Source organism: Syngnathoides biaculeatus, chromosome 5 (assembly GCF_019802595.1).
Source record: "Syngnathoides biaculeatus isolate LvHL_M chromosome 5, ASM1980259v1, whole genome shotgun sequence".
In the NCBI taxonomy this organism is placed as follows: domain Eukaryota; kingdom Metazoa; phylum Chordata; class Actinopteri; order Syngnathiformes; family Syngnathidae; genus Syngnathoides; species Syngnathoides biaculeatus.
This window is the reverse complement of record NC_084644.1, coordinates 2,486,472-2,507,131: the sequence shown is the minus strand read 5'-3', so window position 1 is coordinate 2,507,131 and position 20,660 is coordinate 2,486,472. Positions and strand designations below refer to the sequence as shown.

Here is a 20,660-nt window from a genome sequence, read left to right as displayed (position 1 = left end):
GACAATGTAGCAATTATTGGACATCACAATGTTTTTGTTTTAATGTTGTAGTGACCCTGACACATTCACAATCCACTGACGCAGGAGTTTGTTTGAATAAAAATGGTAATATTGAATTCAAAACAACAAAAAATAAAACATTCCACATTGCATGTAAATTACATAATTAAAGCACAGTGAATCCAGATAAATGAACAAAGAAAGAAAGAACAAACACACGATCAAGAATTCTATATTTCGCCCTACTGTCCGTATTTCATCGTCCTTCTTCTTCCGGTTCATGACGTCACCACAACACATCAACTCTGTAGCAAACAACTGTGCTTTTTGACAACCACAGAAAGCAATATGCTCATAATCGGCAGCATACATAACAAACAATTCACGAATAATGTATCCTATAAAATGAAATCTGCGGAAATATTTCACCGTAACCAGGCACTAAGCACTGGAGCCTACCCCAGCTGTCAACAGGCAGGAGGCGGGGTACACCCTGAACTGGTTGCCAGCCAATCACAGGGCACATAGAGGCAAACAGCCCCACTCAGAATCACACCGAGGGGCAATTTAGAGTGTCCAATTAATGTTGCATGTTTTTGGGATGTGGGAGGAAATCGGAGTGTCCGGAGAAAAGCCACGCAGGCACGGGTAGAACATGCAAACTCCACACTGGCAGGGCTGGGATTGAACCCGGGTCCTCAGAACTGTGAGGCCAACACATTACCAGCTGCAGCACCGTTCCATTCTTTATGTAATATGAAGTGTTGACTTAATGTGGCAACACTGCATCTGTGCCAACTGCACAAATTTGTGCTTCTCATGAGGGGATGACATCAGCAGTATATATCTCTTGTACTTTATTTTAAAATGTGCCTGCAAATGTACGACATCAGCGACGCAGTTGGGCAGAGCCTTGCTCAAGGGCGACCGCCTGCCAATTTCAAACCTGAGCCTCCGTTTCCGTCCTTGAGACACTTTGTTTGTACTGTATACCGCATCTCTTGAAAGTAAGTAAACTTTAATTTCTCAAACAAATAATTGAAATCATAGGTGTGCTGATTGCTTCAAACAACATTGACAAATTTACCGCTGGTTTGGTCAATATTGGTTTTGCATAAGTACTGTACGCTCATATTCAATTCCAACGGGTTTCTATGTCAAGATGTTGAATGCCGGAGGGACAGAAGTGTCGCGCATTAAGGCAGCGTTTACCTTTTCATTCAAGCCTGAGGTGCACCAAATTTGAATGCCTCTGTACAGGCAGTTTCACTTGAGAACGTGAGATCTTTGAAATACAATGGTTATACAGTGGCATCTGCTGGCCAAACTGAGTACTTTCATTCCCATTCAAAAGTTCCGTCCATTAAAGATTGGCTGCTGGTGTGTGACATCTGGTTGCAAATAAACATTTCTCCAGGGGGTCTTTGTCGACTCTGCAACACGCTGGTTGTACTTCGCCGCGACTTTGTGAGGGGGGAAAAAAAGAACATTGATTTTGAAGAAGTGGGAAAAGAAAGACCCGCAGCTCATTGCCGTCGTCAAATCCAGTACCGCATGCCCCGGTGTGTCTCAAATATAGGAGACTTTCTTTCTTGGCTTGGCTGGAATGCCTCATTCAATACAAGCTGTCCTCATTGTGGGCGGCGTGCTACTCTCAGTGGGTCTTCCTTAATGACCATAATGGAGGACAAGACCGTTTATTACTGCAAGGGGTAAGGTACAGTATGTATACAGCTACAATTAAGGAGAAAAACATCCCATGAGCTCGTGGAGGACAGTAATGCGACGGCGCGAGTGATGAATGTTTAGGGAATGAGTCTCACATACCAATGGGAACGTCTTATTACCTGAAGAGAGCGGGGGATCGGTCATTGGAGTAAATTTGAAGAACGAGTGGAGGACTGAGGATAGGAGGGAGAAGAAGAGAAGAAAAGATGTTTTATTTTTGTTTTTTATAATAAGAGAGTTACAGAGTATAAACTCAACCAACAGAAAATCTCTGCAATGCACAAAATTACTCCAATCTTCCCAAAGTATTAACATGTAGATACAATCACTTTCACATAATGAATTTTACAATCATTTAAGTTTACATGCATGCATATATTTGACCTAACTCTCTCTCGCTCTCTCTCTTTAGTCAATCTACGTTCCTACCCTCACCTATGGGCACGAGCTGTGGGACCGAAAGGACAAGATCTCGGATACAAACGGCCAAAATCAGTTTCCTCCGCAGGGTGTCCGCGGTCTCCCTTAGAGATAGGGTGCGAAACTCGGTCATCTGGAGGGGCTCAGTCACCACATAGAGAGGAGCCAGATGAGTTGGCTGAGGCATCCGATCCGTATACCTCACAAACACCTCCCGAGTGAGGTGTTTTGGGCATGACCCACCGGAAAGAGACCCCGAGGACGGCCCAGGATACGCTGGAGAGACCGTGTCTCTCGGCTGGCTTGGGAACGCCTCGGGATCCCACCGGAAGATCTGAAAGAAGTGGCTGGGGAAAGGGAAGTCTGGGTATCTCTGCTGAAGCTACTTCCCCCGCCACCCGACTTGGAGAAGCGGTAGAGAATGGATGGATGGATTGATGGATCTCTCTCTCTCTCTCTCTCTCTCTCTCTCTCTGGATATATATATATATATATATATATAGCAAGACAGAGAGAGTGAAAGAGAGAGAGAGAGAGAGAGAGAGAGAGCAAGACAGAGTGAGTGAAGGAGAGAAAGAGAGAGAGCTAGAGAGAGAGAGAGAGAGAGAGAGAGAGAGAGAGATTTAATGCTTATCTGTCGAAATATTGCATTATGTATTGCCATGATTATGCTCCTTGTTGCGTAATCATGTAGTAGTAGGTAGTAGGTGGTCAGTGAAATCGCAATTAATCTGACAGGTGGCCGTGAATTAAATATGTTATGGTACCTACAAATGAAAACACAAACCTGTGGCCATGCATGCGTGTCTAGGTGTGTATGTGTGTGTGTGTGTGTGTGTGTGTCCCTTTTTGGCACAAGCAGTGTAGCACGGATAAATATTTCCGAAAGGACAGCAAATGCCAATGAGCTCCTTAATAGCACTATTAGGCTCTGACAAATGAAAATAGTAACTTACTTTAAATGGAGATTCATGAGGGTCAACAAGTCCATTCCTTGAGCCTTTTTACCAGAACATTCTTTTAATTACGTATGGCGGTGACATTTTGAACTGCAGCTGGTCCAACTCGGACATTCTTAGGTAGGTCGATAGGTCACCGTGATGCAACCTAAAAAAAGGAGGTGAGACTGTGGAATTTGAAAGATTAATTGTTACTGTTCTTACACTCACAATATTTTACAGAGCCTTAACAGAAAGTATCTAATTGAAACAAATGATAGAGACCTACAATTGAGCAAAATCAATAGATAATTTATTTCTATACGTACTAAACTCCTAACTTTATCACGAAACAGAGGGAGCAAATAAATGCAAACAACCTGTTGCTCATGAACTTGTCAGTTTGAATGACATTTTCTTTTCTGTGAAATGCAAACAAGTTATGCACACGCTCCTTTCATCAAAATTGGGCATGTTCACAATAAACTATTGATGCATTTTCCTTGGAATAAAGAAAAGACTGTGTCTGAAAAATCCACCTTTTATGTAACAGCAGTTGTTCTCTGAAGTGACTGTATTGTGTCTTACACAATCAGAATCATGCTGGAAAGTTATTTTATGGTCCTCGAAATTAGAGGTTGAACTGATTAGTCGACAACATTACGACTCCACACTCGTGTTTTGCGGTCAGTCAATTTACAGGAGATGACATTTTACAACACACGGCGTTGCTCTTTGACATGTTGCGAAAAATGAAAATGATTCCTTTAAAGAAGGAAAGCGTGGAAAGTCGATGGGTGAGGAAGATCCCATTTGCGGCATGCTGATATGCTGTCAAGGAACGATGCAATTTATTTCCCATTGATCCTTGTCACGATAATCCGAAATTCCGAAAACGAGAATAAAATGTCATGGTACTTTAGCCAATGTGACATTTCTAGAACAGGGGTTATGATCTTTATCGCCACGTCTGTGTGTGTAGAATGCATGCATCCACCGACACATGAATGTTTCTCTGCATTTAACATTTAGGTAAACTGAATATTTTTTTTGTGCATCAAAGCAGGTTTTTATTGTATTATTGTTAGTGTATGTAGGCAGATTTTTTTCAAAAAGAAAGTGTACCCGACTGTGTGCCACGCAGAGCATTTTAAATGTTCGACTCGATAATCCCCATATGGATGCGGCGTGACAGCAAAGCTTTCCATTGATATTATTGTCATCTTCCGTAAGCAAGGAGGATGGCAGCAAAAATGGGAATAACATTCAGTGGAAGAAGCAGAATAAGTCACAACTAACATCAGTTATCTGCTGTATTGTTGTTGTTGTTGTTGTTGTTTTCTTTTCCTGAAATAGATATGCTAATCCAATGATATCTTTTTTTTTTTTGATAGAAGGGGCAAAACTGCCAGCAGGTATTCCATCTGATTTTGCCCAGAAGAGAATCACATTGTTGTAATCTAAATGCAAGCAAATCCCATTGTTATAATGGAAATGGGATGGAGAAAGTCAGTATTGATGACCTCCAAGGTACACAATGTTACTCATTTAGTAAGTTGAGGCAACTGGGAACCATGACATTCATGTACTGTTCAGTATATGTATGTATATGAACTATTTCTTAGTGTCGCTAGGATTTGTATATACGGGTAATTATTGGGTGTTTTAGCACTCGTGTTGCATATTTAGCCTTTCAAAATACAAAATAGAAATTCAAGCAGACAGCGAGTGAACTTCAGATTCCACCAGGAAGTCAACATATCAACATTAAATGTGAAAGTGATTCACGCAGAGAGACGTACTGTAAGTAGACCAACATAGATAGATGTATAGACATCTGTGGAGACCCAGCAGTCAGTCAGATGTGACATCTGGGCGTGGTTGAAATACATCTTCCAACCTTGGTCCAGAGGAAATATTGCTTATCTCCTTCGCTTAATGGGGGCCAGTGGGTAAATATTCCCGTGCCCAGACCAGAAATGTGTCATTTCAAACAACAGAGATGAAAAAAAAAAACTTGATTCATCATTAACTATATACTATTTCTCCTTCTCATCCAATAATATGCATAGTTATATTCCTATTTATTTTATTCATCTTGTCATATTTTTCCTTAATTTTTGTGTTTCCAAAGAAAGCAAGAAGATGACCGCAGGGCATCACCCAAGCGCCCTCTACTGACGAGCCACCACCGCGTGCAGGACTTTATGAGTCATCTTTCGGAAAAAAAGCGCTTCAGGTGTAGCGTTTACTTACTTACCTTGCAGTGTGGCACTATAAGAGCACATCATTGGCACTATGACTACTTCAGACCCAAATGGACAAAGCGAATACAGTATCATGTACAGTCGATCCATCACTTACCTACAAATATTTCTCAATTTTTCACTCTGTGTTTTGGTCCTTTTCATTTTTTCTTTCCTTCGTTGGGTGATGCTGGCCTCCATTCATCTAGCCCTGATGCTCAGCCACCTCTCTAATATCACCCCCCCTGCAGCCATGTTTGGGACTCTGCAGGGAAGGAATCAATCTTAGATTTATTTTACCTCCAATTTCCAATTTGAGAAACCCCCGCTGCTGGAGGCGAATCGTCTTCAGGTCTGATCGAGTGAGTCGTCCCGTTAAATGAAAATACGTCTCGAAGAAAAAAGGCAAACAATTCCATGGTGCGCTGTGGAGGTAAATAGAGTAGCAAGAGTGCAACATGGTTTGTGTTTAATACATGGGCAAAAAAAACAAAAAAAAAAAAACAAAAACAATTACTAAAAATCTATGTTGCTCGTCTTTGCTACATTTCAGTTTGTGTCATTATTTTATGGCTTTTGTCGCTCTTAGGGCATTGGTCACAACAGTAAAAGCTCTCTTGGTCTAGTGTTAATATTTTACCACTGAAAAGACTTCAGCCTTCCTTATGTCCGAAAGCATGACACGCTTTCTTTGTGCCGTGCAGAACTGCAAGCTTGGTTCCATACATACATGATCATAGTACACAACCATAGCATCCATTCTGAGATGCTCTGTATTTGCCAGAGACAGGTGTTGGATTTGCTTTCTGAAAAAAAAAAAAATAATAATAAAGATCACCTTTGAAAAGACTACAGCTATAGCTGCCCTAGATAGGAGGCAGCAGGTGCACGATGACAAGAAGGAAGCGAGAGGAGTCAGGCATGTATTTTCGTGCATAGGAAGCAGCCCAGGCGTCCCGGCTGTTGAGAGGCGAAGAGGAAACTGTTGGCATCGTCAGGCTCCTGTAATTGGACGCGCTCTGGTGCAGCTAGTGAAGCGTGGTCGCCTGTCGCCACGCGGTGACAGTTGCTTGCTTGTCTGCTTGTATAATAGCAACTGAAACGCACACAAAATTGATTGCATTCACTCAACAAACAAGATGTTAAGATGACCGCTAAGACTACAGAAATGTTTCCAATAATCTGGACCGGTCATCGACACAGCAAAGTTTCGATTGCAGACACACCCGTAACCACGGCAACGCAATGCAAAGCAAAAGGGGGGGGGGGGGCTGCCTTCTTACAGATGCTTTTGTTCTCAAGCGCATCCCTTGGAGACTCGCACGCATGCAACTCTAATCCCCGGTTTGAAGCTTTTTCATTTAAATTAGCAATTACAGAGATAGGAGCACCGAGAGAAACAAAAATCACAGTGGAGAGAGGCTGCAGTGTGAAATCAATGACAGATGCAAGTGCAAAACATGAAACACTTGGATCCAGAGGTACTGCTCAGTGGGATGTTTCATACAGACCAAATGAAATGAGGATTTTTGGAAGACTGCCTTACGCTCAAGTCAAGTTCAGCGCATCTCAGTCTAGCGACGGAAACGGAAACTTTGTGTTTATGACTGCCCTGCGAGCCACGACATTGAGTCGCTCAGTCTAAAGATAACCACTCAGTCTGGAGGTGTTGCTAAAAGCAGGTGTTAGTATGACTCTAAAAGACCGCCCATAAAACAGACTTACAATATATTAATACAAAAAAAAAAAATGTGGGCTTTCTTGCTACTTAATTTGCCTGTCCTCAGCAACCAATCAGAGGAAAAATCCCCCAAAAAGTCTCGGTTGAGAGATGACTGGCGTTAGAAGCTCAACATTGACCAAGGCCATCAACCCACGATGACCGTGAGTCATGAAAGTTGTCCCTAGCAACCCTCAGTGCACACGTGCAAAATACACCATAGAAGAGTCGGCTCTTTAACTGCTCTTAACGCTTGATCACAATCCGTTCCAGAAAACGGTTTGAAAAGTGAATTGTTCGAAAACTGAATTGATGTTTCCCATTACAATGAATTTAAAAAGAAATAATGCGTTCCAAGCCTAAAAACAATGGCTTTTAAAGCAATTTTTTTAGCTTTTCCTGATAATAAACTGTGTAGTAAAAATACATGTATAGTTTAAATACTTTATATGATAAAATAATTTAAGAAATATATTTATTTTTTGCTTAAAATGTGTGCTTTAGTAGTAGAGTTCGCTCGTATGGGAGTGCATTGCTGTATTTGTTCAGCTGGCCTGGCCGCGCACAATATGTTATTTCGAGTACCAATTTTCGTTCGAAAATGGAAGCAAAAAATCTCAGAATTTTCATTCAAAAACTGATTTTTCTGAAAATGGGGACATTCGAAAACCGAGGCTTTACGATAAAACAATATTTTGAGACGGTGTCTGCAGTATCAGCATAAGTGGCAAGGAAATGCTGCAGCCACACAACTCTGTCAAAAGAACTCCCTTACTAGAATATCGATCTTTTTATATTTTTCATCCTCCTTTCTAACAAAATTCCAATTAAAATTTACATATGAAAAGTTATAATTTGGAATGTATTTGATCCAGTTAGGCCCCATTTTATACTGTTGAACTTATACTACTATGACCACTACTACTAATACTCCTACTATTAATAATAATATATTAATAACTACTATCATCTGCCACGCTATATTGCATCTATTAAAAAACATTTTCTTTTCAATGTAAATTTCAAGGTTGCATCCACACAACCACAGTAGTGTTCCGCACAAGATTATGTTCAGAATGTTTTCAGTGCTTTGTTTGAAAGAACCCTCAACAGTGTGGCTGCAAAGACTGTAAATGTCATAACATTTTAATTTCCGCACAACTTTTGGCAGCTTTACCCCCATCAAATGCTCCCGTCCATCGGAGCATCACAGTGTTGTCCCCTTTGGTCAGCAATATATGAAATACTGCGGAAGTCAGAGATTCCTGCTGCGGAAAGATGACAAAAAAAATAAATAAATCAATAAGATGAAGAATGGACACCGTATCCAAGGATAAGGTTGTTCGGATGGATAGATAGCTCTGGCCAACATCTCATCCATCACCAGTTGTGGCAAACGGGACTGCACCAAAAACAATGCAGATGTAATCATGCACTTAGCTTGTCACATTTTTTTCTATAAAGAAAAAAAGTGCATTAGTTCACAATAAACTATCAAAAATATTTGTTAGGTGAAGCAATGCAAACCCAAATAAAGTCAAATTCATAATGACACAATGTTACAAAGGACAGCGTAAATTATTGCCAAATTGTGCGCCCGTGTGCGTACGTGGGTGCAAGAATATTTATGTGAAATAATGATAAGTAACTCTTACCAGGACAACGTTATTACCAGATTACAAAAGGTTGTCCAGTAGATGTCAGCAATGTTGCCAAAAGGAACTTTTAAACTGTTCACTGTCTAGAATACTGTATTGTACTTCTACAATAGCTCACAATATATATATATATATATATATATATATATATATATATATATATATATATATATATATATATACATACAAGGAAACTGATGAGACAACAAGGCACACCTGGACAAGACACGAATGGACGGAGGTACCTGATTGGTTGACACAGGGAAGAGGGCTGACGAAAACAAGCCTAATGAGCAAAACAAGAAATTGACAACAGGAGAAAAGCATGACATCATTTCCTGTGCTGCTTATGCTCACAAGGGTCACCGGAGTGCTAGAGCCAATCACAGCTGTCATTGGGGAGGAGGCAGGGTACACTCATAACTGGTTGCCAGCCAATCGCAGGGCACATCGAGACAACCAGCTGCACTCACAATCACACCGAGGGGCAATTTAGAGTGTCCAATTAATGTTGCATGTTTTTTGGGTGATGTGGGAGGAAAACGGAGTGCCCGGAGGAAACCCACTCAGGCACGGGGAAAACATGCAAAGTCCAAACAGGCGGGGCCGGGATTGAACCCGGGTCCTCAGAACTGTGAGGCCGAAGCTCTACAGCTGTTCCACCGTGCCGCAGAGAAACATGACATGATAGAAAAAAAGCTAAGTCTAATCAACAATAAAGTTGCAAAATAAAAAAAATATAATTTCTCCTAGTGCGTTCATTCTCCATGACACTAACACAAATCCATCTCAGTTTCTCAAGCATTCCTTTTTTGTCGACACCGCTCATGTTATCAGCATTTTATTACAATGCACCAGAGGGATCTGTGAGCCGGGATGAGGCCGTCACTTTTCATTCACACAAAAGCAGACAGAAAAAAATAATATTAATAATATTCATACACTCCAGTGCCGGCTCGACTTGCTTGTATGGCTGAATGAATATTACAAACTTGGAATGGCAAAATACAGCATAAACAAACTCATAAATCCATTCAGTCAGTCATCTTGCGTTCTGCCTCATGTGAGTCGCGGGTGTGTTGGAGCCCATCCCAGCCATCGTCGAGCAAGAGCTGCGGCAGACCCCAAACTGGTCGCCACCCCTTTGCAGGGCACACATACCGTGAAGAAAATAAGTATTTGAACACCCTGCTATATTGCAAGTTCTCCCACTTAGAAATCACGGAGGGGTCTGAAATTTTCATCGTCGGTGCTTGTCCACTGTGAGAGAGATAATCTAACGAGAAAAATACAGAAATCACAATGTGTGATTTTTTTTTAAACTATTTATTTGTGTGATACAGCTGCAAATAAGTATTTGAACACCTCAGAAAACCAATGTTAATATTTGGTACAGTAGCCTTTGTTTGCAATTGCAGACGTCAAACGTTTCCTTTAGTTGTTCACCAGGTTTGCACACACTGCAGGAGGGATTTTGGCCCACTCCTCCAGACAGATCTTATCTAGATCAGACGGGTTTCTGGGGTGTGGCTGAGAAACACGGAGTTACAGCTCCCTCCAAAGATTTTCTATTGGGTTTAGGTCTGGAGACTGGCTAGGCCAGGCCAGAACCTTGATATACTTCTTAAGGAGCCACTCCTTGGTTTTCCTGGCCAGTCTTCAGTGAATCGACCAGGCATGTTTGGGGGAAGCAGGAGGAAACTGGAGTGCCCAGAGAGAAGCCAAGCACGCGTGGAGAGAACAGAGATTTGAACCCCAGTCCTCACAATTGTGAGGCAGATGCGTTTGTTAACTCGTCGCCCACTGTTCTGCCCAAACTGAAAATTTCATTTTTTTCCCCAACAGTGTCTTGACCATGATTGATTGCATTATATAATCTGAAAATGACACATACATCCCGGAGGGCGATCTCTTTACCGATTGGTGATAAATGATGTTAACTCTGTGGGGTTTTGTGTTTTCAACACTTTTGATTTGATATTTTTATTTCCCCAAGTTTGGGCTAAATTATTATTCTCTGGTGCACATGGAGCAAGACTTTACAGTAAATCTTGTGATTTTCTCTCCTTGTTACCGATCCAGATTGCCAACCCCAAACACTCACAAGCCACAAACATACAGAACATACCTGAAGTGTAAATCCTTTCTTTGCTCACCCACTAATTATCTCTCTGGAAGCCGTGAGCCATATCTGTTTTTTTTTTTTTTTCTCCTTCTCTTCGTGTAATGAGCCGTGGCCCGTTATCAGTCATTACAGGAAGCCTGATTATTGGACTGGCATTCTGCACACGTTTCCACAGAACTCCCTGAAGGTGACCTTTTCGTGTCGCCATAGAAACAGCCTCAGTCTACGCTGGGATGCTCACCGTGTGTAAACGCGACAGAGGGAAACAGACAGCGAGAACAGGAAATGAGTTTTTGTTACAACAAAAACTGCATCGGAATATTTCACTGCAAATATTAATTTTCAAATGGTAAGGCGAGGTCTCCATATGCAGTTTACTGTGTGCATTACCGTCCATTATGTTGAAGGTAAACGTGTACTTTTGCAGGCAGCGACACTCATGAATAAATCACTTCCTGGCCACAACATGAACAACGTCTACACATTGAGATTCAATCAAGAAGTCAAATTTTTGAGACACTGCAAATATCGTGAATTAATACATAATTATTTTAATACATCTCTGATGGCGTGAATCAAAACTGATAATAGTTTTCATTTTATTTGTCACAACTGTATACATTGGCTTCAATAGATTGGTCCGGTTCAGCTAATAAATATAATACAATAGCAATGAACGCTGACTTATTGAAGCTATTGTATATTGCTCATGACGTTGATTGTGGTGCAAATGTCACTTTCACAGCTATCCCGAGACGAGGACTTGCTGAATCAGCATCGTGTACTTAGTTGTTAATTCTCGCGAGCAGCAAAAGATAACAGCAGGTTTAGGACCTCGCTCCACAGAGACTCAAATCTTATCCCCACACGAGCGATCCCTTAGCAACTCCACTTAAACAGGAACAAGCATCCAACGAGCCATCTGGTCCGTCATTGTACTCGTAGCCATTGTCTGCAGTTCTGCCGAGATAGAAAACATCAGAAACGGGATATGAAAGTGAATTACACTGCATCTTCAACTAAAAACATGTTTGATCCAAAATCTAGGTTTAAAGTCACTTTTTCAACATAAAACCTTCATGATGTAGAATTATTCCATCCATTTTCTTGGCCGCTTATCCTCACAAGGGTCGCAGGGAGTTCTGGAGTCCATCCCAGCTGTCAACGGGCAGGAGGCGGGGTACACCCCGAACTGGTCGCCAGCCAATCGCAGGACACATCGAGACAAACAGCCGCACTCACAATCACGCTGAGGGGCATTTAGAGTGTCCAATTAATGTTGCATGTTTTTGGGATGTGGGAGGAAGCCGAGTGCCCGGAGGAAACCCACGCAGGCACACGGGGTCCGGGATTGAACCCGGGACCTCAGAACTGTGGGGCCAATGTTTTCCAGCTGTTCCACCAATGTAGAATTATTTTCAAATCCTAACAAACAAGGCTGGAAACGTATACATCTAATGTTGAGTGGATACAGCAAGTATAAGACATTATTTCATGAAAAAAAAAAAGTTTGCACGCAGCTTTTATTTAAAATTACATTGCACAGTGAGTTTAAGAGGATTACTGATAGATTAAGTCAAGTCAGCGCTATTAATTGAAAAAAAATCTTGGTAGGTCCTTTATTTTTGGGGAGTAAAGGCAATGACAAGCAATACTGTTGACTCGATGAATGACTGACTGAATGAATGAAAAACAGTCCATGTCGGCGCGATACATGGATCCTTTTATGTTGAAAGGCAAACGCTGTCCCTGCCAGTCTCATCCAGTCGTTGCCTGTTTATTTATACACGTCTCTGAATCGTGATGTTGTCATGGAGCTGGCGCATGCGCAGTAGCCACCACGCCGAGTGAATCACCGGGGGGGGGAGAAAGAGAGAGAGAGAGAGAGAGAGAGAGAGAGAGAGAGAGAGAGAGAGAGAGAGAGAGAGAGAGAGAGAGACTCTAGAGTGATGGGAGCCGGCTGAGCAAGCGGCAGCAGCAGCGAGTGATCGCTCTCCGTGCTGCTAATCAGGTAAATTGCGGTTTCAGTTTTTTTAAATGGTTCTTTTTCCGAGCGACTTGCGTGCAAATTGAACTGTTACACTTGCTAAAGACGTCGTTGATACGCGCGTGTCCAAATAAAAAAAAAAGAAGAAACAGAGTGCGTGCGCGCGCGCGCGCCCGAATCATCTCGTCCACATCTGGTTCTTGCGTTTATGGTGCGGAACATGTCCCGCTTTAAATATGTGCGCTGTTATTGGCTGGAATGCATTCAAAAGTCAAATTTGGAGCATAGCATATTAAATAAACCAATCGAGAAAAAGACACACGGGGAAAAAGATTGCCCGGAAGTCAGCCAGTCGACGATCGGATTTGCTCGAAATTTAATCGTTGGAAATGGAATTGAAAAGGCGTATTGTGTGGTCTATTTATGTCTGATGGTGGTCGGGAGGACGTCTGGAAGTCTGTTCTCAGACCAGCGTCACGGATTACGTGGGCGACTCGCGTGTGTGTTTTCGTGATGGCGTCATGGCGTTCAGCACCAAGGCCAGCTCACACAAACGCTAAAAGGAAGTACAACGAGTAATTCAGCGGATTTTGCAGGGGTCGACTTTTTACATTTAGAAACAGATATGTGTACGTCAGCTCCTTACTTTCAAAAGACCAAAAAAAAAAAAAAAAGAGGTGGCCTTTAGATTGCAACCTTGGGGTCCTTACGGGCCCCAAGACGAGAGGCGAGAGAGTATATTGGTAGAAGGGTGCTGAGGATGGAGCTGCCAGGCCAAAGAGCGAGAGGAAGACCAAAGAAAAGGTTGACAGATGTGGTGAGGGAAGACATAAGGGCAATGGGTGTTAGAGAGGAAGATGCACGAGGTCGGCTTAAATGGAAAAAAGATGGCACGCTGTGGCAACCCCTAATGGGACAAACCGAAAGGAAAAGAAGAAGAAGAAGAAGAAGGGGTCCTTTAGGGCAAATAATGATAACAATAATCACAGGGGAAGCAACAACATGTAGAAAATGAATCGATAACTAAAGTGACAGATTAGATGAAGCAAGGCAGAACCCACTTGTTGGCCACAAGAATGGAGCTCCTGTGGCCATCCATCCATCCATCCATTTTCTTAGCTGCTTATCCTCACAAGGATTCCAGGGAATGCTGGAGCCTTGCCCAGCTGTCAACGGGCAGGAGGCGTGGTACACCCTGAACTGGTTGCCAGCCAATCGCAGGGCACATGGAGACAAACAGCCGCACTCACAATCACACTGAGGGGCAACTTAGAGTGTCCAATTAATGTTGCATATTTTTGGGATGTGGGAGGAAGCCGGAGTGCCTTGAGGAAACCCACACAGGCATGGGTAGAACACGTAAACTCCACACAGGCGGGTCCGGGATCGAATCCAGGACCTCAGAACTGTGAGGCCAATGCTTTCAACCTGAGTCAACGTGCCGTCCCATCCTGTGCCATCTTTAAAAAAAATAAAAATAAATAAGTCTGGTATGATTTTTAGTTGTTTTCATTTGCGAATGTAGTTGTTAGTTCACAATTTTACCCGGGAAACACGTTTTGATAGCATGATATCAAATCATTATCATTGATGGCCTGAGCTAGCAAGCCCTTAGTTTTATTTTCTTTTTGTCATTGCACCAAGTTATCAAACTGAGTAAAGAATTAAGAGTATAACGTAACTATTACTTTTGTACTTAAGTATATTACAAAGTCTACTTTGAAGTACACGAGTTGAATATTTTTTTCCGTCTCTGTACTGTATGTGTACCTTTGATCTTAAAGACGTGAACATTTAAAAAATAAATCTTTCTTTTGAAAAATGGAAGTTAGTGAGTGCATATGCCTCACTGTTCAGAGGTTGTGGGTTCAAATGCAGGCTCCTGCCTTCCTTTCTTGAGTTTCACTTGCACACTGCTCAAAAAAAATGTGTAATATTCATTGGGACCATCTAATGGTGTCAATCACATGCAACGAGGCATCCATCTCTGCTCTTTTTTTCTTTTTTTGGAGAGATCAATTGACATTCAAAAAGTAATGCCCTCCCACTTTAATGCAACTGTTGTGGAGCAGATTTAATGATCAACATTTCAATTCCAGACGTATTTATGTACAACCAACGCATCTGTGTGACATATTTAATGTAGCCGTTTTGAATTATTTCAACATTACCCGTTAGCTATTTCACACTTACTTTAATTGCTCTAATGCTTTTGTTGTGATTGGTTCGAGATTATAGCAATCTTTTAAATGAATCTAGTAAACTGAGCGATGACAAAACAAAAGCTAATGTTTTGGATGGAGTCGTTGATTTTCGTCGTGAAAAAGAAAAAAAATATATTTATGAGACCTGGTATCGTTATTTTATAACCCATCTTATGTGGTTAGAATTCAACAGAGAGAGCAGATGAGGGTCCACGGAAGCTGAGAAAAAACATGAAACCTCTTTATTTTTGTCTATGTGTGAAGGTAGTGAGTCATGAAATTGCAGAGGGCATTCCTGTACCCGACTGGACGTGTCGTCGTCTAAACTGTTCTGAGAGAACGACAGAAGGATACCCGCCAGAGTTGTTTGTTTCCTTCAAATGCGCCCCGAGCGTGCTCCGCAACCTCTCTCAGTATGCCGGGCCTCAATATAACATCAGTTGTGAATTGGATTCATAAATAAAAATGGGCTTGCAGAGTTTGACGTTAGGAAATACAAAATGACAATTTAGCATCCAGAAACTGAGGTGGGGAGGAAAGATACATTTTGGTGAAATAATAAAAAGAAAGATAGAGCAGAAGTCAGCACACTCATCTTTGAGTTTATGGAATACTGCAAAGCTCTTTTCTCAATAAATGAGAACGGACCATTGCTTCATTACACATTTGCCGTTGTCGTGGCTACGTGTTATATAACTTTATGCGAGTATGTGGGAGATAAATGTCTTTATGAATGCATAAACGTGTTATCTTGAGATGTGTGCGAAACTGTGTGGGCAGCTTCATTCATGCGTCTCTTTCCGTTTGTTGAAGCGGGCAGACAGATGTGAAGGATGGCGTCTTGCTCAGAGATCTGCGGCTCGGAACACGGCGAGCAAGCCCAAGTCAGCGGGAACTGCCAGCAGTACGGCGTCCGCTCCTACTTACACCAGGTAGAGCAAAGACGCGTCTTTCCTCACGAGAAAGACCTTTGAAAATAAAAGACAATTCACCTCTCCGTCATTCAGTTTTATGAGGAGTGCACAGCCTCCATCTGGGAACGTGATGAAGATTTTCAGATTCAGAGATCGCCGAGCAGGTGGAGCTCTTTACTCTGGAAGGTGGGATCAACCGTCACTCTCTGCTCATCGCTCAACATGAAGTGCTGTCACATTTCAAACTAAAGCCGACCTGTAAACGTTTCCTGTTTTTTTTTTTTTTTTTTTTTTCCCCAACCTCAGGTCTGTCTCGCGTTTGGCACCCTGATCCTGTTTGCAGGCCTGATTGTCATCATCGTGGGCTATTCTACTCCAGCTCGGATTGAAGCGTTTGGTGAAGAGGATCTCCTCTTTGTGGACAGGTATGTCGTGCTTTAGGGAACAAATTATTCAGATTTATGGCATTTATTTACACTCAATCCCACATAAAACTATGCCGTGTGAATAAGCAACAACAGGCATGAACAGTAAATTGAAAAGGCAACACAAGTGTTCTTGCAGCAACATCCCAAATAGCAAATGTCTACAGTATTTAATCACATAGGACTGAGTGAGATATGATGAGATTTTTGCAGTTTTTGCTCCGTCTGTATTTTTGTATGACATCTCCGCACGTCTTGTTCTTCAACAGCCAGGCAGTCAGTTTCAACCGCGCGCTGGATGTTTGCAAGCTCACTGGGGCCGTACTGTTCTGCGTGGGAGGCACCTCCATGGCCGTGGGTCTCCTGCTGTCTGTCTTTGCCAAAAGCTACTCCAAAGAGGAATTATATCTGCAGCAAAAGTTTAAAGAGCGGCTGGCGGATTTGCACTCGACAGCCGGTAAGGTCGAGCTCTTCAGCAAGAGACGCGCTACTGTTTAAAATGCGGTTGAAACGAACACAGTAGCTGCGCTTTTGTCACAGGTACCCCCATCACGAGAGCACCAACTCCAGGGGAGGGAAAGGTGCCCGTCACACTTTCCAAGGTCCAAAACATCCAACCGGTAACCCCAAAGTCAGAAACCTGACATGAGTCTGGTTGAAGGGGGAAAATGTCGTTTGTTGGCTGAATGGTGGCTGTGCACTGCGCAGCCTTTGAGTGAGTAGACTGCGTGTATTGTGCATTAATGCAGAGACGTTATCACCTAAAAGATCAGCTTACGTGACGTATCGGGTCAACTCTTTTCACTGTTGCTCGAAAAAAAGATATCCAAGATTACAAAATTGACACATCGTGTGGATCAGCTTCTTACCAGACTCAACATATATATATTGAAGCAAGAACATAGCCCAAGAACAAATCAATAGAACGCAGCCTCAGAACAAGTCAACATTTTTCTCTTAAGTGGCTTCACAATGTGTTGGAGACGAATGCGCTGCTGCCGGAGGCGAGCAAGCAAGCCAGCATCATTAAGGCTGAGCTCCCATTTCACAACGCCCAAAGCAATGGACACGATAACCAATCGCAGCTGCACCAAATACAAATAGACGGTAGGCTCATGAAATCACCAGCACGACACTGTCGACACGTGAGAAGAAGAAGAAACTTTGTCTCTTTACAATCTATGCTCGATAATTGTGAACCGTTAGTGTAAATTAGATGATCGAGTCAGGACAGACTTCATAGTCTGACATTGTCTTGAGTAAAACCTCTGACAGGACGAGTAAAAAAAAAAAAAAAAAAAACACAGCCAGTCCGACGTAATCCACACTGGGTGGGTTCTATCAAACTTACGCAACACAGTTTGACCATTAAATAGCACAGATTTTGGAAATTCTCATCAGTCAGCTGTCATGGTAGCGTTGAGTTATTTAAAAAAAAAAAAAACAACTATGCCATCTTCTACTTTTGTTACAGCAGGGACTCTCAAACGGGATTTTCGATAATATTTTATCCTCATCTAATAGTTTGTACATTTTTGTGGAATTTGAAAATGCAGGTTTATTTTCCCCTTAACTTCAAAAGTAGCTACGATGGGACCTTACCAGTTTACCACCACAGAGGTCACCCCACTTGAATTGCACTGATTTAAAGGGGAAGGTCACGCATTGAAAATAATGTATCAAATAGACCAAAGACAAAAGGAAAGAAGAAGATAGGTCATACCATTGGTAATGTAACTTTAAAATAAAGATTTTCATCAGATGTCATTTAAGGTTGCTTATATCGGCAATTTTGAATGTTCCTGGTCACTGAGATTTTGGCGAGTCACATGACCTACGTGCACGGATGTGATGTGTCAAGTGCTCAACCTGAGGCTCGGTTACGTTCCTACACAGTTATTGTCAGCGCTGATTTCTCGGATTTATCCTCATCTGGTGAAGAAATCTAAATCTAATATATTGTTATTTCCAATGAGTGGGCTTCCCCTAAACCAAAGCATCTGAAAAGTCGCATTAAAAAAAAAAAGTCAAAAATGAAATACAGAAAATAAAATGAAACAGATCAAAGTGCCATCAGGCATGAAGTCAGCAAATTGTACCTGCGTTCACTTAAGACAACATCATGCAAAGCAGAAAGCAAAACGAAGCCCATCCGGTACACGTGAAAAGCAGTAAGACGTCGCGGTCACAAGATGAAAACATAAATTAAAATTCCATTCCATTTCCATTCTCTTCATCAAATGTCGATGGTATTTGTTCTGTCCAATTAGCGCAACGATCAAGAGTTGCGGTGCACACTTACGACTATTTGCGCAGCACTTTTTTTGTTGTTTGCTTGTTTCACGTAAACCAGCCACTGCTCACCCTGCGCCACAATCGAGAACACAAAGCTGCTTTTACGTTACCATGTCAACGGGGCTGGAGCTGCCCAAAAAAAAAAAAAAAAATTCAATCTTTCTAAATTTTCTGTTTGTGGATTCGAGGTCACTATTGTGTTTTTTCATTTATTTTGTGATTTGTATTTTGTGCATCACTGGTGTAAAAATTGCATTAGCCATGAAAATATTTGTGTAAATTGACCTTTTACTAGCAGTCCTGTTGCTACAACTACTACTCTTCATTTCTTTATCCAGCATTTTTTTAACACACAAAACACAAAGCTATAGGATCGATATTTTCAATATTAGCCAAACACAAGTGAGCTGCAATCCTCCCGTGAAAAGAGCAGAAGCCAAGATTTTAAAAGGTTGAGTGAGATTTGAGTTAGCGGGTGATCAATAAATGTGCTCACTGGTAGTTCTCATGCTGTGAATTGTGTGTTTGCTTTCATCCTTTTGCTGTCCAACGGCTGCAATTGCCAAATACGCTATTTTTTTCTCTCTCAGGATTAATGTATCTCAAGGTTGAATTGATGTAACCTAATTCAACATTTCAGTGTGTCTCCTGATGTAACTGTATTCTCTGAGGGAACTATAACAACAGATAAAGAACAACTGCAGTCAATATCCACAATGTAGTATTATATCTGTTTTCAAACAAAATAAAACATTGACTATGCTGGTCAAAGTTGTATAGGACTGTATTCACATTTATGCAGAGTTCTGAAACTGAGAACCTTTTCTCGCTCTCGCTCTCTCCTTGTGTTTATATATTATTTAAAGCAACTTTACTATAGCGGTACTTTATTACTACAGTTCTAACATGGTGTCGGTGAGCCGGCTTCATTAGTGTAGAGTGCAGTGTTCACTGTCATCATTCAGCACGGTCATTTCGAAAGTTTGCCGTACGGGATGATAAGTGCACTCTTCGAGGCCTCATTAACACAAGCACATGTGCACACACTGAAAGGGACCGCTGGACTACATGGGACGCAATTAATGACAGATCTGGAAATAGCGCCCAGAGGACTATCACCTTCGGCGGTCAGAAGTGAGTCATGGAGACCCACCATCAGCACACATACACACACACACACACACACACACACACATGCACACGCACACTTGGGAGTCTTCTGTTGCATGGATGCCAACTAAAGAAAACTTGCCGATGAGCGAAAGTACACCCATCACGCTCATACGATCTAATAATACAATTGTATTTCATTAGATGCCTGTCAGCGATGTTTCTTTGGATTTCAAGGCACCCATGCATTGAAAATATATAGTTTCCTCCGTATCATATAATAATAATTAATGGAATGGGAGTAAGAAAGCAAATTTAATTACACAATGAAGGTAATTAAGTGCATTTGGCGGAGGTTGGGGAGTCTGATAAGGAAACAAAGAATGTGCTTGCCATTTCTGCATCTTTCCTCAAGTTACAATAACGAGAAAGAAAAATTATATATGCAAATTTGCTTGATGTAACACATTGTAAAATGCAAATTCAGCAGTACATTCATTCCATTACTCACATCATGATGATGATGAGGTTAAACATTAAAGACAAAACTTCATGATAGGTGAAAACTGTTTGTACATAAACAGTGGTGAAAAGGGTAGAAATCCACTGAGCCCCGAAAGGGACATTGGAAAAAAAAAAAAAAAAAAAACTAACTGGGTTCTTATTGTAATGAGAAACTTTCTCATTGTAATGAGTAACTAGTCAATTGCATGTGTGAATGTATAAAAGACTTATTTCTTATTCAGGTAGCTACCACTAGCAGGTAAATAAGCTACGGCTACCTGAATGCAGGAAGCTGCCACTAGCAGGTAAATAAGCTGCGACCCACAGGTAGCCGTTTTTGACACTCTCATTGTAATGAGGAACCAGTTAGTTGTTTTATTTTTTTC

General features: G+C 41.6%; 1 protein-coding gene across 1 annotated transcript; it reads left to right on the top strand.

The window, feature by feature from the left end:
* The first annotated feature begins 12,775 nt into the window (after positions 1 to 12,775).
* Positions 12,776 to 19,369, top strand: nrsn1 (neurensin 1). The gene is made up of 6 exons (XM_061820227.1): positions 12,776 to 12,846; positions 15,840 to 15,958; positions 16,034 to 16,126; positions 16,247 to 16,365; positions 16,635 to 16,822; positions 16,906 to 19,369. The coding sequence occupies exons 2-6, from the start codon at positions 15,860 to 15,862 to the stop codon at positions 17,007 to 17,009; spliced, it is 603 nt and encodes a 200-aa protein (XP_061676211.1). The 5' UTR covers positions 12,776 to 12,846; positions 15,840 to 15,859; the 3' UTR covers positions 17,010 to 19,369.
* Positions 19,370 to 20,660: the final 1,291 nt, after the last annotated feature.

Excerpts from the sequence above, each read along its gene's own strand:
- nrsn1 (XM_061820227.1), top strand. The coding sequence starts at position 15,860 with ATGGCGTCTTGCTCAGAGATCTGCGGCTCGGAACACGGCGAGCAAGCC. Across the intron at positions 15,959-16,033 it reads TCCGCTCCTACTTACACCAG|TTTTATGAGGAGTGCACAGC; the intron begins GTAGAGCAAAGA and ends TCCGTCATTCAG. Across the intron at positions 16,366-16,634 it reads GATCTCCTCTTTGTGGACAG|CCAGGCAGTCAGTTTCAACC; the intron begins GTATGTCGTGCT and ends GTTCTTCAACAG.